The sequence below is a fragment of the Mustela putorius genome, unplaced genomic scaffold (assembly GCF_011764305.1).
Source record: "Mustela putorius furo isolate JIRA1106 unplaced genomic scaffold, ASM1176430v1.1 tig00000460_pilon_pilon_pilon, whole genome shotgun sequence".
In the NCBI taxonomy this organism is placed as follows: domain Eukaryota; kingdom Metazoa; phylum Chordata; class Mammalia; order Carnivora; family Mustelidae; genus Mustela; species Mustela putorius.
In genome coordinates, this window is record NW_025421389.1 from 18,649,811 (window position 1) to 18,665,761 (window position 15,951).

General features: G+C 44.8%; 1 protein-coding gene across 1 annotated transcript in view; it reads right to left on the reverse strand.

The window, feature by feature from the left end:
- The window catches only part of LOC101683242 (alpha-tectorin), a 65,215-nt gene extending 60,762 nt beyond the window's left edge, over positions 1 to 4,453 (reverse strand). Inside the window, exons 1-2 of the mRNA XM_045080423.1 lie at positions 4,325 to 4,453; positions 1,370 to 1,657 (exon numbers count right to left, since the gene is read on the reverse strand). Of these exons, the coding sequence (XP_044936358.1) occupies positions 1,370 to 1,657; positions 4,325 to 4,441 (405 nt within the window). The 5' untranslated portion in view covers positions 4,442 to 4,453. The remainder of the gene's footprint in view (positions 1 to 1,369; positions 1,658 to 4,324) is intronic.
- Positions 4,454 to 15,951: the final 11,498 nt, after the last annotated feature.

The following is a 15,951-nucleotide window of genomic DNA, read 5'->3' on the forward strand; positions in this document are numbered from 1 at the left end:
CTCCAAAGTACAAAGCAGAAGGTATCTAAATTATCTTGCCATTTTTATGGCCAATGGAAGTTCTTTTTTTGAAAAAAAATGGTGGTCAGCATTTGATGGGCATTTGTTCTCCTTCTTTTTTCCCCCACTGACACTAAAATTTATCGATCGCTGGCATCCTGCATTTTAACGCTGTAAGGTATGAGGTTTAAAGGACATAAAACATCACCCCAGGAGTCGTTAGCAATCCATAACGTGACAGAGGGAAATGTATGCTTCTTGAGAGGTTATTTCTAGCCAACGCATCCACTGGTTAAACGTGTGTCTTTCTGTTCTCCAGAACCATTTAGTGGTAAAGTGCACCTTCATGGTCGGGTCAGAAGTTGATAACACACAACGTACTCACCAAGGGGCAGCCAGGGATGGCCAGCCCCACGCTTGTCCCCCTCTGTCTCTAGCTCGGTAGTTTCTATTCCATCCCTAAACAACTGACTCTTTGCCAAAGAAATTGGAAAACAGATGGGATTGGAAATCATGCTAAGAAAGCAGAGGGCAGATTTTTTTAGTGCCTTTGCTTACTGGAAATTATACAGTTGGAGACGAGTCTGCGACTTCAGAAGTCTCCGCTGCCAAAGTCACCCGAACGAGCTGCAGGCTTTCGTGAAAAACTGTGTTCTGCCCCTTTATGTAGAAAGTTGATTATCTCTGCGATAATGCCAGTGATAATCTTTCTTATTTGACTTTTATTTGACTGCTCATTTGGGATTTCAGAGCAGATGTTGAAACTTTATTCATGAAACGCTTCAACTGCCCACTTCAATTAGCATCAAATATGAATAATTCCAGACCTGGTCACAATTTTTTTAAAAAAGGTCATAATGTAATAAAACGAGCCAGGTCATTTATATCCAAAGCCAGTCCCTTATTTTTCTTTTCCTACAAGGTTTTGTGAAAAAGGGGAGGGGGGAAAAGCAGGGGAGGGGGAAGGAAATCAGCTGATAGAAGCATTTGTGTCTCTGGCAAGAAAAAAGGATCTTTGGGTTCCTGATGGGTCCCTGATCATGTGGCCTGGCTGAGGTCACAGGGCCTCAATCAACTTTCTGCAAAATCGGAATACTACCTCCTGCAAGGAAATTGTGGAGGGGCTCTTTGTAGACATTTCGTAATGATTAGTGATGGGGATGACATGTCGGAGATATCACTGCTGACTGGCCTGGATGGGTATGATGTCTCCCTCTGTTTCCTGGAAAGTGGGTGGCAAGACTCATTAGTTTAACTCAAGAAACTGACATTCCTCAGCTCTAACAATTAGACCCCGTCACAGTGGTGAAGAGGGACAAGAATGAGATGTCAGGATATGAAGCGGAAAACAGAAAATGTGAATTATTACAGGTGTGGTGCTGCTCCCTCCATAAAATGTGACTTCCTCCCACGTCACGATGAAAACCCAAGTGGCAGAGAAGGTGGCCATGTCTTTGAAGTACTTCCTGATGTCCTTGGTGGCTCTTTTCAAGATGACAGGGTCCATGGTCTCTCTGTAATAGATCTCGCCTCGAATTCCATTGTGAACGTCGGCCCAAAAGGGAGCAATGAAGGCCCTCCCATCCGTCAGGGGGAAGGATTCTGGCGTGAACTGACTCACTAACACATTGAAGGAAACTACTCCGTTGTTATTCACCTGCGAAAATAAGACAGGGTCGGCACAGTGCCTCCAAAAGTGTGACAACTTCAGAGTCGCAGACCAAGACAGACGTTCGCCTAATCACATGAATGAAAACAACTTTTAAAATTACTGAATCAGAACCCCCAAACACCAGCTTCTGCCACGAGGAGGTTCGTTTACTTCCAGACAGACTCATTGGTTTTCTTTCACTTTCAATTTGTGGTCAGGCTTCATGTCTTATTAATAAGCAGGCTCATTTTCATGTTCTTTATGCTATCTCTATTTACACGTACCAAATGCATGTGTGTGTGTGTGTGTGTTTGCGCACACGTGCGCACATGTGTACGGGTGTGTTGGGCCAGGCAGGAGGTAATGTGGTCCATAAAAACGATCCAGCATCACAGATGCAAAATAGACAGAAAAACAGAAAAAAAAAAAAAAACTCATGGAAGCAAAAAGTTAAATTAAAAAACTGTTGAGCTGTATATTAGACCTTGACAAAAGCAGAGCACAACACTCTGTTATTGAACGCAGACCTCAGGACCAACCATATCCCACTCTGAGGGAGGCAGTTAAAAGACTTCTATTGATTTGATTGACTTCACAACCACCCTCTACCCAGAACAAGGACAAGGTTACAACCTACAGATCCCCAGTTCCATGAAAGTTCCTGCAGTGTGATGCCTTCTTCGTATAATCTCTCCATAAAAATGGAGACATGAAATCTTCACATTGTATGTATAAATGACTATGCTATGGTGACTTCTTCATGATTTGCAAAAGACTTAGTAGGCTTATTAAATGACTAAACCTACTGCAAATCACAGTCAATAAGTACACTCCACGGATGCAGGACCTGTACACAGTTCAGCCTCTGCCTGTGTCTGCAGCCCCATGAGATTGATTTCACCTAGTGGTTTATATGGCTTCAACAGCAGAAATGTCTGGGATGGGGATTCTTGCAATTCCTGGATACAGAAAACCTAGAGATCACTTTCTTGTACATTTCAATTGCTTGGTATGTTCCTATTAATCAGTAATATAATGGACATTGACAGTGCCCCGGATCCCAGAGGGAAGTTATCAGCACCTGGGCCAAAGGTCCATCAGCCTGTTTTGGAAGCAAGTGTGTGGGGTTTGGAAAGGAAGCTGGAGACCCAGCTACAAAGACTTTAAGAATCTACTGTCTACGAGAGATAGTGAACAACCCAGAGGCTTGAAAGAGATTGCACTACTCAAAGAACTGGAAACCCAGGGAAAAACTTGCCCTTAAATAAGTCTGCTCCAAATTAAGGACCCTCCTTTTGCAAGGGCAGGAATTGTTCAGACTCCATGGTACAATAGAGGAGGAAGAGGAGCTCAATGAACTGCAAATCTTTTAGGGGTCTGGGAGACTAAGGCTTCCAGAATGGAGGTCCTGTGCACCTCCCTCATCCCCAAAATCAGCTCAACACAATCAGCTGTTAGAGACTACAGAGGCTCTGCTGTAAGTGGAACCCAAAAGGCATTCCAGGATGCCAGAGCAATGTGTTTGCTAGGGAGTTAACAGCTGTCCCTAAAACACACAGACTAGTACAGTGAATTGGTATTGACTCCGATGTATTTTGATTATATTCTGTCGTTAAGATCAGGGGTTCTCAAACTTTCGTGTTCATCAGAGTCACCTGGAGGGCTCATGAAAACCCAGATGACTGGGCTCCCTTCCCAGTTTCTTTGATTCAGCTGGTTGTGGGCAGGCTCCAAGAAGCCACATTTCTAACAGGCGCCGAGGTGGTGTGGCTCAAGGGCCACCGGTTGGGTCACGGACGAGGGAATGACATACGGATGGGGGTCCACCCCAAGTTCTACCTCCAAGTCTGGGGACCATGGAGGTCCCAGATGCAGCAATGGCTGGAGACAGATGTGTGGGGGTTTCAACTCTTCCTCCGAGGCAAGACGCAGAATAAAACAGGATGTGATAGAACCGACGTGGGCCTCACCCCAGGCTTTAAGGCCCAAGATAAAGACAGGTTCAGTCGCTCTGAACCTTCTCAGTGTGCAATAGTCTCAACAGCGACAAACTCAAAGAGCCAAAAAAAAGCAAGCAAGCAAGAAAGAAAAAGCCTGAGGACACAGGTGCCCAGGAGGGCTCTGACAGCAAATGGCACCATTTTTTCATACAGGTTTGACGATGGGACCCCATGGCATATCTCAGACCCAACAAGGATGGCCTGCTCTGCAAACAACTTAGATAGAACAGTTGATTACCCTCTACTGTGCTCTGGCTCTGTTCCAAATTGGTAGGAAGCCGAAGAACAGCAGACGACTAAACTTTTCACACCCCCAGAAGGGAAAGAAAAATGATATGGCTCCTATTGTGGTTCAGTGTATCTTTTTATCTTGTCGAGTAGCAGAAATAATGTTCGTGGCATTGGGGCCTCTGCTTCACTTCTGTGTTTAATCACCCACAAAAGCAATTTATTGCCCTGTATACTCCTCTACTATGAACATTAGCCATTAAATATACCTTTGACTTTCTTAATCATAAAACCTATCAGCTCATGAAATCTCAGAACTTGTCGTTCTGGCTGCCAATAAATCTTCCATTCCCAGAGCCCTGGGTGAAGGTATTTAAAATGTTTTCCTTAATGACAAACAAAGGGGAGAGCCACAGAGCAACAGCTGGGCTCCTCTTCCACTTACGTAGACAGTGCGGTAAGGAACGCCGAAGAAGAAAATAGGGGTGGCCAACTTAATCTCAGATGAGCTTCCATCGTCCACTTTAGGGGTTTTCGTGTCATTCTGCCAGAATGGATACATGAGCTCCCTGGGCTGAGCTGTTGAGAGAGACGGGGGTTAGATAGATGGCAGAGCCGTCTTCTGCTTGGCAAGCCCCTTCCCTCCCACCCACTAAAGCCAGCGTCTTTCAGTAAGTCTTACAGATGAAATGCAATTCAGACTGCCTTTTCATTTATCCTAAACCTAAGCCGTACACAATGCATTATCTTCTGTCTCTGGAAAGGGGAGAATGGGAGCGATGCCATTTCTCCTTAGGAGAAATCACTAATCACTTCATGCTTCATTGCTACACTTCCATACATTCTGAAGAAAGCAATGGTTAAAAGGGGCTGGAAGGTGGTGAAATCACCCCAGCCTGGAGCTCTCAGAGCCCTGAGAGAGGGGCCTCTCTGTCTGGCATGGCGTAGGACAGCTTTATCCCTGATCACAAGGCGGGTTGGGAGAAGGTGGCCCTGTGCCTATGAACCTCCCTTCTGGCTCCAGATTTCTACTATCATGTCTTTTCCTGAAAGGAGCCCCCTCCCTCCTGCCACACAGTAGGGGAAGATACCAGATCCCAGAAGGAAATAAACAACAGTTGGAACCAGGACAGAAGTGGGAGGAGAGGGTTTGTAGTAACTGGCCCGTGAATGACCTCCATTGAGCCTGGCCCTGTGAGAGGGCTCTCTGCCCAGCTCCTGTTTACAAAAGACAGACATGGGAGCCTCTGGGACGAGGGAGCCTGGGCCCCGAGAACCCTTTGGAGAGGCTGCATGGGGCTCTTACTCAACACCCTGGTCAAAGGTGAGAGTCTTTGCACAGACACACACAGCTCCCCTCCAGTAAACCACACCATCACCCTTCCTGGCAACGTGGCTTCTTCCTCAGAAGTTTCTCGTCTCAAGCCTTGCAAAGGTGACCCATTTTCAGTGAGAGAAATTCAACAGTTTTCCCAGGGTCTACGTTACTCATGATCAGGTCCAGTGGCATCTAGGAAATAATCTACATTTGAGGTGTATCTTTTCTCTGCTGCCGTCCTTTCTTCTCTTGAATGAAAAAAGAACAGTAGGACATCATCTTGTCTTCCTTTTTAAAAAATATTGTTGGTTTTCAGGGACAGCCCTATTTTCTGGCCCTATTTTTTGAGGTACCTGCTTACTGTAATCCAGAAGTTAATACCCCCTTCTCAGGTCAGTGCCTCTCCATGGGAAAGTCCCCGCTTGGTCCTGATAGAGCTAAGAGGCTGGCAAGCATGTGGCCCGAGGACCATCCAACTCCTTCAGGAGTTTTTAGCGAGGATACAACAGCTCATGGAAGGGAGAATACGGAGTGGCCAGAAAGCAGGACAGCAGTGCCTGGTCAAGGGCCAGTGTCTCTCCTTCTAGAGCAGGGAATCAGAGAGATCTGTCTGGTCAGAGAGCTAATCTGTTTCCAATGGCTACCATCAGAGGAAAGCAGGGAAACTAGCCCAGGCATTCGTGCGTAAGCATTGTTCCCCAAGCCCTGGAAGTCTCCGGGAAACCAACCAAACTTGAACCCTAAGGGGTGCTGTAGCTACTGCAATCAGACGAGCCCTCTGCCGAAGTTTATTTAACGCCACAATCAGTAGGCCAAAAGGGCTCTTTAAAATTCATATTTACACAGAAGTAACAAATTCCAAATTCCTAGAAAGTAGGGTTTTTTTTTTAATCTCTTTATAATCCCTATCATAGTATTACACCTAGGCACTTAATAAATGTGAAGGGTGATGTACTTTCTCAAATTAATAATAACAAATCAAATCATGTCATGGATTTATCCTTCATGGGGAACATTTCAGGAGCCATGCCCAAACATGAATAAGAGCTAGAATTCACACTGAATTGTAATCGTTTTAATGACAAGATTAATTCATGTTTGGGAAAGCACTGGCCAATTTGCCTAGGAGGGGGAAAATCCATACTTTTCATGGAGGAGACAAGAAAGTCTGGTTGATGGAGGTTATCCCTAACTTCTTTCTCTGCTCTGAAGGTAAGGCAAATATGCAAGATTCTTCTCTCCATGAGTAATCCTAACTAGCTCGTGATTTTAAACAGGAATGAATGGACCGCTCAAATTTTTCCCATTTTAAGAAGAACACAAATACTGTATTTATTGAATAAGTAAGGTGCTTTAGTTAGAGAGGAGGTGGAAACTACAGTAGTTTTCACCTTCAAAGCCACTACTCTTATAAAAAGAGAACTTGTAAACAGCATGGCCTATCATTAGCATCAGAGTTAATAAAAGAAAGACTGTCCCTACCCACACGGGCTTCAGGCTGAGAATTTCACAATAAACATTAACTATGTTCCCAGAACTTTTTTTTCCCCACCATATAAAACACAGTATTTTTAGAGCGGGAGCAGGAAGCTAGGGTCTGTGGGTCTCTCCTTACCGTGGGGCTTCATGTTGCTGTTTATGTGCTATCACTGTTTAAGCTTATCCAACTCTAGAAAAATGTTAGGGCCACGCATGTCTTACAGATCTGTTTGCTCAGACTTGGAATCATGTGGCAACTGAATTCAACAAACCAAGCAAAGGTGGCTTGGAGTGTTAGTCATAAAAGTTTCAAATCTATACAGACCTTCCAATCTTTCTTGTCTAAAATACAAAAACAGTAGAAAGAAATGTTTGCGACTTCTCATTACCCCTGGGGGGTAATGCCACACAGAAAAGGAATCACGGGGAGGGAAAGAAGTTTCTTATTTCACTTCTCAAAAGTTTTAGATTTATGCCATTGTAGAAGGCCAGAGATTCACAACTTAAAGACATGAATGCCATTGGGACTTCCTGATTTGAGCTAAAACAAGTGTATTTTTAAAATTTGGTTTAAAACTTGTGCCATAGTTAAATGCCCTAATTGTAATCAACGATCAGGCATGGGGTACACACATTACCTCCGCCATATACTTTTAACGAAAACTATTTGCACGACTTTTAAAGACCTCTTCCATTAATATGGGGGCAACCTCACATACATAAATTGCGTTTGAAGTTAAATAAGAAAAAATAAGAATGTAATTGAACATCACTCAAAGTTAATATATTTTGCCCCGACAACAGAATTTGATTTACTTTTTCTTGTTGTATCTGTAGACACATGTATACCTGCCCTGACGATCACAGTACCAACAAAAGTATCTCTTTATAAATTCAAGAGCATGCTAATCAAGAGATTTATGGAATTCTGTAGTACTCACCTTGGTGCCGTACGAGTGCGAAGATGAAAGAGACCCAAATTCTAAGTAATGATGAATAATTCATCCTGAAATTTTAAAAAGAAAAAGGAAAAAAAAATCCCCAGCTTGCCAGAGTAAATAGAACACCAGGTGTGTCTGGTAGCAAATCCCAAGACACATCACAACCATCATAGAATAAATTCACATAACAATATCAACAGTTCTGCGTCAGGTCGAAATTCCCCAAATGCTGGCAGATCCTCCCAAGTTCAATGCTTCATGAACAAATTAAACTCCCTCCCTCCTCCCCCGCCCCAGGAGAAGCCAGTTTGGAAGTATAACAAGACAATCCAAATTGTCGGGAAATTATATGGAATCGATGAGGGTGGCCAAGAGTAAAGGAGACCGATCTATCTTGTGGCTATCAAGCAGGAGAAATAGGACCGGAGTCTAAAGATGCAGGTCCTGTGTTGTGTCTCTAGAATAAACATGCATCCTCTCTAAGACCTGGCTCTCCTGATGTTTAAAACAGTTTTCAATCAGGATCAAATGAAAGTCGATTACAGCACAAAGTGTTTCTGTAGTTACGAGGATTTAGAGTTTTGCCATCGCCTTCTCTACAGGATGGAGCCAATCCATTATTTTGGAGGACTGACCAGATTCACAGGTAATGTAAGACTGTCCACCGACTTTCCATAGTGAAACGAAGGACAGCCACATTGGTCATAAAAAGGAACCACGCTGGGGATTGATCCTTGGAATTACAATAAAAATAGAAGCCAGGACGCAGGGAGTAATTAGTACCGGCAAATTAATTAAAGAAGGAACATCACAAAAGTGAATTCGTCTCATCTTAGTTGCGATCAGTTGAACTGGCAGCTTTACCCTCTGTCAGAAGCATGGATGGTCCTGGGCTGCTCCGTATATGTTTGAGATGCAAACATACACACAGGCTCCAAGTTCTGCCTACATCTGTGGGAGAACCAAGTACGGGGTGACGGGGGCGGGTGGGCAGGGAGACCGGGCAGTTTGCTCACAACAGAATCTCAAAAATAAAAACCCTCCTTGTATTATTGGAAGCTATTGCAATTCAGCCAAATTTTCTTGGAAAATCAGTGGATTTACCCTGGGAGAGTTTTATTGCAAATCTTCACTATCTGGCAGACCCATTGAGATCTCAAGCACATAATAAATATTAGTCCATTTGCTGAAAATGGTAGTAAGCCTAGCAGAGATCACCCATAGCTGTAGCACAGGGAGATGCCGTGCAAGGTGAAGACTTGAGCCCTTAGGGAGACGGTTCAGAGAGCAGTAAGAAGGATGCATTTAAGTATTTGTATTTATGAAAAAATGTCACTAACCTGTTCTGCAGAGACTGGAGGAACTGTCAGAAATATTAAGCCAACTCTTGGTAAACCAGGCAAAAATTAGGTAAAACAAGAATTCATGTCAGTTCTCCCCTACTTGCTGCCAATAATTTCTGATTCCTGAAATGATGTCTGAATGCCCTCCTCGTAAAACCAAAAATTCAGTTAGTCCTGTGCTAGAGTCAGATAAGTGTTGGGTTGCAATCAAGTTTTTTTCTATTGATTAAGGAAAAGAAAATCTAAAGATCAGTTTCAGGATTGCGTAGAGAGGTTCTTTTCCTGAAAAACTAGACCTTTCTTTCCCCCTCTTAAAAAAAAAAAGAAAAAAAAAGTAGATTCAGATGGAAATGTCAGGTACTTGGAGCTGAAACCTTGGTCCTTTCTGATCAGAATCACTTTGCACTGAAAAACACAAAAAGAACCCACCCCCCTTCTACCTTTGTACCAAAAAAAAAAAAAAAAAAGACAACTGTATAATGTTACAGAATTAGCATCCACCAGCATGGGATTAGAACTGCAAACAAAGCTGCTGCTTCTAACATTTAAATGAAGTTGGTTGTCTACTAACGTCTTTTTTTGTGTCTCTGATTTTGAACAGTTGCCACAGATAGGCTCTACTCTGGTTTTTTCACAGGTATGCATCAAGTATTTAAAGGCGCTTTCTCAAACTTTTCTAGGTTTTATGCCTTCCCTTTTCTCTCTGACATGCCAGTGTGTAGCCTGATAGGGCCAGGGTATGTTCCTGTAAACCCCAAGGAGGTAACCAGTGCAAGCTATGCTCTTTCACCAGGAAAAAAACAAACCGTTTCCTGAAAACCTCCAATGATGCCCCGGGAGGGTCCTCGGAGGGAGAAGGGGGTGGCAGGCGTCTCCTGACGAAAACTTGCGGTAAGTGAATAATTTAAGAGGCATTGTGAGCCAGGTAAAGACATGTTACATTTGATGCAGATTGAGGAAGTCTGCCTAAAGGCATAAAGTAAGTCAAAATGTTCAAAAACTCCTCCAGATTTTTCTCTGACCAGACATTTAAATGCCCATTGTATGAAAAATTGTGATTTCAGTTTTGAGCAAGTTGTTCTAAAATGATTGAGAGTGCTTGGGGAACTAATTTTTTAGTCTGCCTTATTCAGTATTTTCCCCCAAACACATGATAATTTAGTAGGTCGTGCACATTAAACCTACTCTATCTCTACTATTACGAATTTTCCAGGTAGATTTACTTACAGATGTCAAAGGACTATTTACTTCCAAAAGGCACATGTCTACATAGCAGAAAATCTAACTTTTGGGGTGCTGATTTAAAATAAAATTAAATGCAAATCCAAGACCTCCTAGAAAAGCATTCTCCTTGCCTAGTCTGTACTAAGGCTTTACTCATGTAGTCAACCTAAATGTCTTAAAGCAAAACACTTGGCTGTATTTGAAAAACTACTCATGGCATTATAATTGCTTTGGTTTTCTTTCTTCATGCACTCAAGGATATTTATATCTTGGTCCTTTTGACCCCTATTAAATGCATCCTTAAGGCAGGACTGGGAGAAATGCCATCTGGGCATAACCAAATATATGAGACGGTAGTGTATATTCACAGGTAATGTAAGAGTGACTTTGAGAATCTGGGTGCAGGCTGGTGCCGGCTGCTTGAGGAGAGACTGGCCTGGCTTATCACTGGTTGGTCTGGGAAGCTGGTCAGTGTGTGTGTGTTCTGGGTGTCCGCTCAACAGTCACAGACAGGAGAATGACAAAAGCCTCCTTTTCTGCCATGTCACATCAGCAGAAGGGCTGGTTTTGTTGAAGATGAGAAGTGAGCGAAGATTTTTAACAAGATGTAGACCTAAGGTGGCGGTGGAGAGGGGTGGCTCAGAGCTAGTAACCCAAGGTGTGGGTGCTTTGCAAAGGCGGCAAAAGACCGATGCTGCTTTTCAGGTAAGAGGAAAGATGCCTCCAACAAAACCAAAAAATGTAACTCCCTGAAAACAAGTGGAAGGGAACTTACGTGCTGACTGTTTTGTTTTGTCTTGTATTTCCTAGGTTTCCTGTGCCTCTTCCGTGAAAGAGTTCATCAGCTTTGAGCCAGTGGGAATGGATGGAGTGAGAAGTGTGGTTGGCCATCAGTGGCCAACTGTTAGCTCCTTCAGACTCAGCCTCAGTGGAGGAGCCAAGGGCACACTCTTCCTGGGGCAGCCCCCCAGCCAGTGACTGGGGCAGTGGTGGAACAATAGTCTAGAACATTCCATCCAAGGCAAGCCTTCTCTAATGGGCAGTTTTGCTCTGGAGAGCCTAGTGGAGCTGACGAAGACTACATGCCAAAATTAGTATGCCAAAATTAGGACCTAACTGGAAAAAGCTTATATATGTATATTTAATATATTCTATATATAATTGCATATATAGAATTGACTATATGTATGTACTACATATATGTACTACATGTACATACATATATGTGTGTGCATGTGAGTGCATGTGTGATGGCATTATCTGGGTAAATACCCCCAAAGATTTTGACTCTCCAGGTTTCTCAAGACAGACATGTCCCACTCTACCTCATTAAGAGCTAACATTTCTCCCAGCACTGGGAGACAACAGAGAGGTTTCACTCTCCCCAGAAGCTGTTCCCATCTCCTCTTCTGACTGTCATGCCTATAATCAAGGTCCAGTGGCAGCATAATCCGGCCAGGGAGATGCTGGGCCTGAGGGAGGAGAGGGACCACACCCTGAAGGAGCTGTGGGACCTACCAGCACATCCTCGCACGGGATGGGGAAGGGGAATATCTATGGGACTGGATTGTGAGGGTGCTCAATGGAGGAGTCTGGGCCATAACAGAAGAAAGGAAAGTTTTTGGACTTTTGGAGGCACTTTCTAGGGATACAGACCTTAACATTCGAGGAGCCCAGGGGGTAGAGCAAACTCAGTTCTAGGCCAGCTCCTGGAAGCCTGGAAACAAAGTGATGGCCCACACTGAGTGATGCTGAAATGTCTGAATTACTGTGGCAGACGGCAGAAGGGATGAAATGCTCAGAGAAGTGAACATGCTGGGTCAGATACATTACATGAGTCTGGGAGACCCACCAAATGATCATGTCCCAAGGGAAGGCCCAGAGGACAGAGACATCCTCCACCAAAGCTGGCAGTAATACGCTGGTGAGAGAAGCACCAGCATCACTAAGAAAATCAATGGTGGCTCCCTTCTGCAGTCCCGGGTTGACGGCAGGAGAGTGATCATACAACTTGGCTACCTGATAGCAGTGGAGAAGATGGGCCCCTGAAATCATGGAGACCAGGGGGCAGCACTCTACTGCCTGAAGCAAAGGGGGTCATAATTTTCAAAGTGACCAAGAAGATCACAGTGGCAGCCAAGAGGGCCTGATCCATAGAGAACTAAGAAGATGATTAATGGAGCATGGCATTCCAGAGCAAAGTATGAGCAGCTGACAAGGGGATTGCTTACTATATATAATCCAAAAAGTGCAGAAATTGTTGATCAAGAGACCGAAGGCAATTATCTCCCCACCCCTAAAATGTTTGATCCCTTGCTCAGTTGGTAGATCTGAGTCAGTGTTCAAATCTGAATCCCGTACACTAAAAAGGTAACCACGTTCCCAAAGAGAAGGACCCTTCAACACCATGACAAGTATGTGTGGTAATGATTCTCCCACTCCTTCCCCCAAAGACCTCTGACCATTTACTCTAGGGACTGTAGAAAGATGTAAGGAGAATGCCTACATAACTGGAGGACTGCAGGACAGGGGTTTGAGTTAATATTGAAACCCAAAGACCCTGGTAGAGTGGGAACACCTAGGGCCCAGAAAAAAAAAAAAAGTGGTTCTGGCCAAGTCCAGCTTATCATAAGTCCACAGGGGCTACAGACCACCTGGATGTCGTTTTCCAAGTCCCAATATGGAATTAGGATTGATGTACTTTGCCCATTGGGCCCTTTGTCGTTAGTGTAAAAGCCATCATAGCAAGGAAGGAAATGGATCTCCCCACTCCAGCTAAGGTAGCAAATACAAGAGCACTGCATTGGGGGTTGGAGGAGGATAGTAAAGATCAGCTCACTCTTACAGAGCAAGGGTGGTGACTCAATCATATTCCATTTAGCTGGTCAGGATGGATCCTGAAGAATGACTCTTGACTTCTGCAAGTTCGACCAAGCAGTAGTGCTAACTTACAGCTGCTGTGCTAACATAGTGTCTTTGCTACAGCTGATTAACGTCAATTCAGGTACACGGTATGTGGCCATTCATTTGGCAAATACATTTGTTTTTCCTGTTTGAATCAGAAATGAGAATCAGAAGTAGTTCACATCCAAATGGGCCAGATAGCAATATACATGTATAGTTTTGCCCAGGGGCTGAGATATGGACTATTTGGATCTTATAGAACATCGCCTTGAGTCATTACTCGGTACCATCAAGCTGACTGGGCAAAATGAGCAAAAGAAGGCTATAGCCAAGAGGCCTTGGGAAGACACATGTGCTCCAAAAGATGGGAGATAAATCCTTCAAAGATTCAGGGCTAGTCCCTCAGTAAAATTTTTAGGAATCCAGTAGTCAGGGACATGCTGGGGCCTCTCCAAAGTAAAAGACAAATTACTGTATCTTGCAACCTCCTTACAAAGAAATTCTTCCTTTTTTTCTTGGTTTCCTTGGGTTCTGGAGGCCACACATTCCACAACTAGGAAAACTGCTCCAGCCCCCCATTCCGGTGATATGGAATTCTGTCAACTTTGACTTAGGCTGAGAGCAGAACGAGCTTTCTGCTGTAGCTCTAGGCTTAAATTCAAGTGACCTTGACACTCGGGTCATATGTTTGGTAGACCCTTTGTTGGAGAGGTCAGTGGTGGACAAAAAGACAAAATGGGGAGTCTCTTGCAAACCCTAGTGGGAGAACCAGAGCACAGTCACCCAGAGTTTTAGAGTAAGGTCATGCTATCTGTAGCAAAGAATAACCACATTTCCTGCAAACCCACTCCTGGCATGTAACTGGGCCCGTGATGGAACATTTGACCAAGATATGTGACCAGGTGTCCAGAACTTTCCATCATGACCTGGGTCCTATTGGACCCACCGAGTCATAAAGTCAGGGGGATCCAACAGCAGTCTATCATAAGACGGAAATGGTAAATCTGGGACTGGCAATGGCGAGTTGCCTGACTACGCAGCACAGACTCCACACCACCTGCCATGGCTGCACCACACGCCCCAAACCCAAATGACACATATGAATATATGTGGGGTGGGGGGTGCACACGATGAGCTGAAAGAGGAGGGAAGATCCTAAACTTGGTGTATAGATGACTCAGCTTGGGGAGCGTATGCAAGCCTAAAGCAGATGGTGGCTGTTACAGCCTCACTCAGGGGTAGCTTTGAAACAATGGTAAGGGGACATCTTCCTAATGTGTGGAACTTGTGGTAATATATCTTGTTGCATACTTTGTGTCAAAGGGGAAGTGTTCTGAGGTTAGACCATGCACAACCTTGCAGGCAGTGGTGAATCAAATAGCTAGTTAGACAATGATCTGGAAGAAAAATGCTTGGAAAATGAGTGAGGAGGAGGTCTGGAGTAAACATGTGGATAGACAGATGGGAATGGACACGAAGTGGGAAGATCTTTGCATGATATGGCGACACCTGCAAAAAAAACCCAGCATCCACTACTGAAGAGGGACTCAACAACCAAGAAGACAAAATGACTATACCAGGGGTGCCTGGGTGGCTCAGTTGTTGGGTGTCTGCCTTCAGCTCAGGTCATGATCCTGGGGTCCTGGGATCGAGCCCCACATTGGGCTCCCTGCTCGACAGGAAACCTGCTTCTCTCTCTCCCACTCCCCCTGTTTGTGTTCCCTCTCTTGCTGTGTCTCTCTCTGTCAAATAAATAAATAAAATATATTTTTAAATGACTATACCAATTGCTGTGAGGCAGCCTCTATCAGTGCTGGTAAGATGGAGACACGCCAGAAGTAGCCACACAACAGGGACAGAGGTTAGGAATAGGCCCAGTGGCATGAACTCCCATTCAGCAAGGCTGGCCTAGCTTCTGTTACCTCTGAGCATACAACCTGCCAATCACAGAGATGAAAGCTAAGCCCGCCATGTGTCTCTGTTCCTTGGGGAGACCAGCTGGCCCCGTGGAGGCAAAATGACTGCATTGGAGGGGCCAGTAGTTCCTTCCCCCAGGAATGGACCTACTCCATGTTATGGGTCGGCTTTCCTGCCCACAGGCCCTCAGCCATTACCATTAGTAAGAGGTCTGTAGAATGCCTGATCATTAGGCACAGAACTGCATGCAAAATAACATCGGACTAGGGAGCCCACTTTATAGAAAGGGGATGCGAGTGTGGCTCATGACTATAGGATCCACTGGCGGAGCACAAATGCCATGACACAGAAGATGCCACCGGCTCCAGCACTGAGAGGAAAGGTCGAAGGAGCAGGGGAGCCACTGGCTTGGAGAGGATACTGAGAGGATGGCATACCACCCTCTAGTGTACTGCCCATGTGTTGAGTCAGAGTCATATGATGCAGCACCCCCTGGAGGAAGAAGAATACATGGGTCAGGAACCAACATGTGGAAGCCGGGGTGGTCCTGCTTCCCACTACTCCCAATGATTACTAAGGGACTTTGTGCTGGCCATCCTCATCTCTGGGTTGTGCAGACTAACATCCTGGTCCCCAGGAGGGCACACTTTTACTGGGGGACACAGCGAGAGTCCCAAGGAGCTCTAAGCTATGGCTGCGCTGCTGCTTGGGCACTTGGGCTCTTTGTTCAGAGATTGGCAGGAATGAAGATGGGCTACCATCCTGTTAGGGGTCATTGCACCGAGGAGCAGGAGGAGATGGGGCTGCTATGACATGATGGATTCAAGGGATAATGTGTATGGAGCTCAGGTGACCCATTTTGGTGGCTCTTCGTACTCCCCTGCCTAAGTCTGAGTAGCACATGTTTCCTAGGGCCTCAGACTGCTTAGGAATTAGGGCTTGGGAG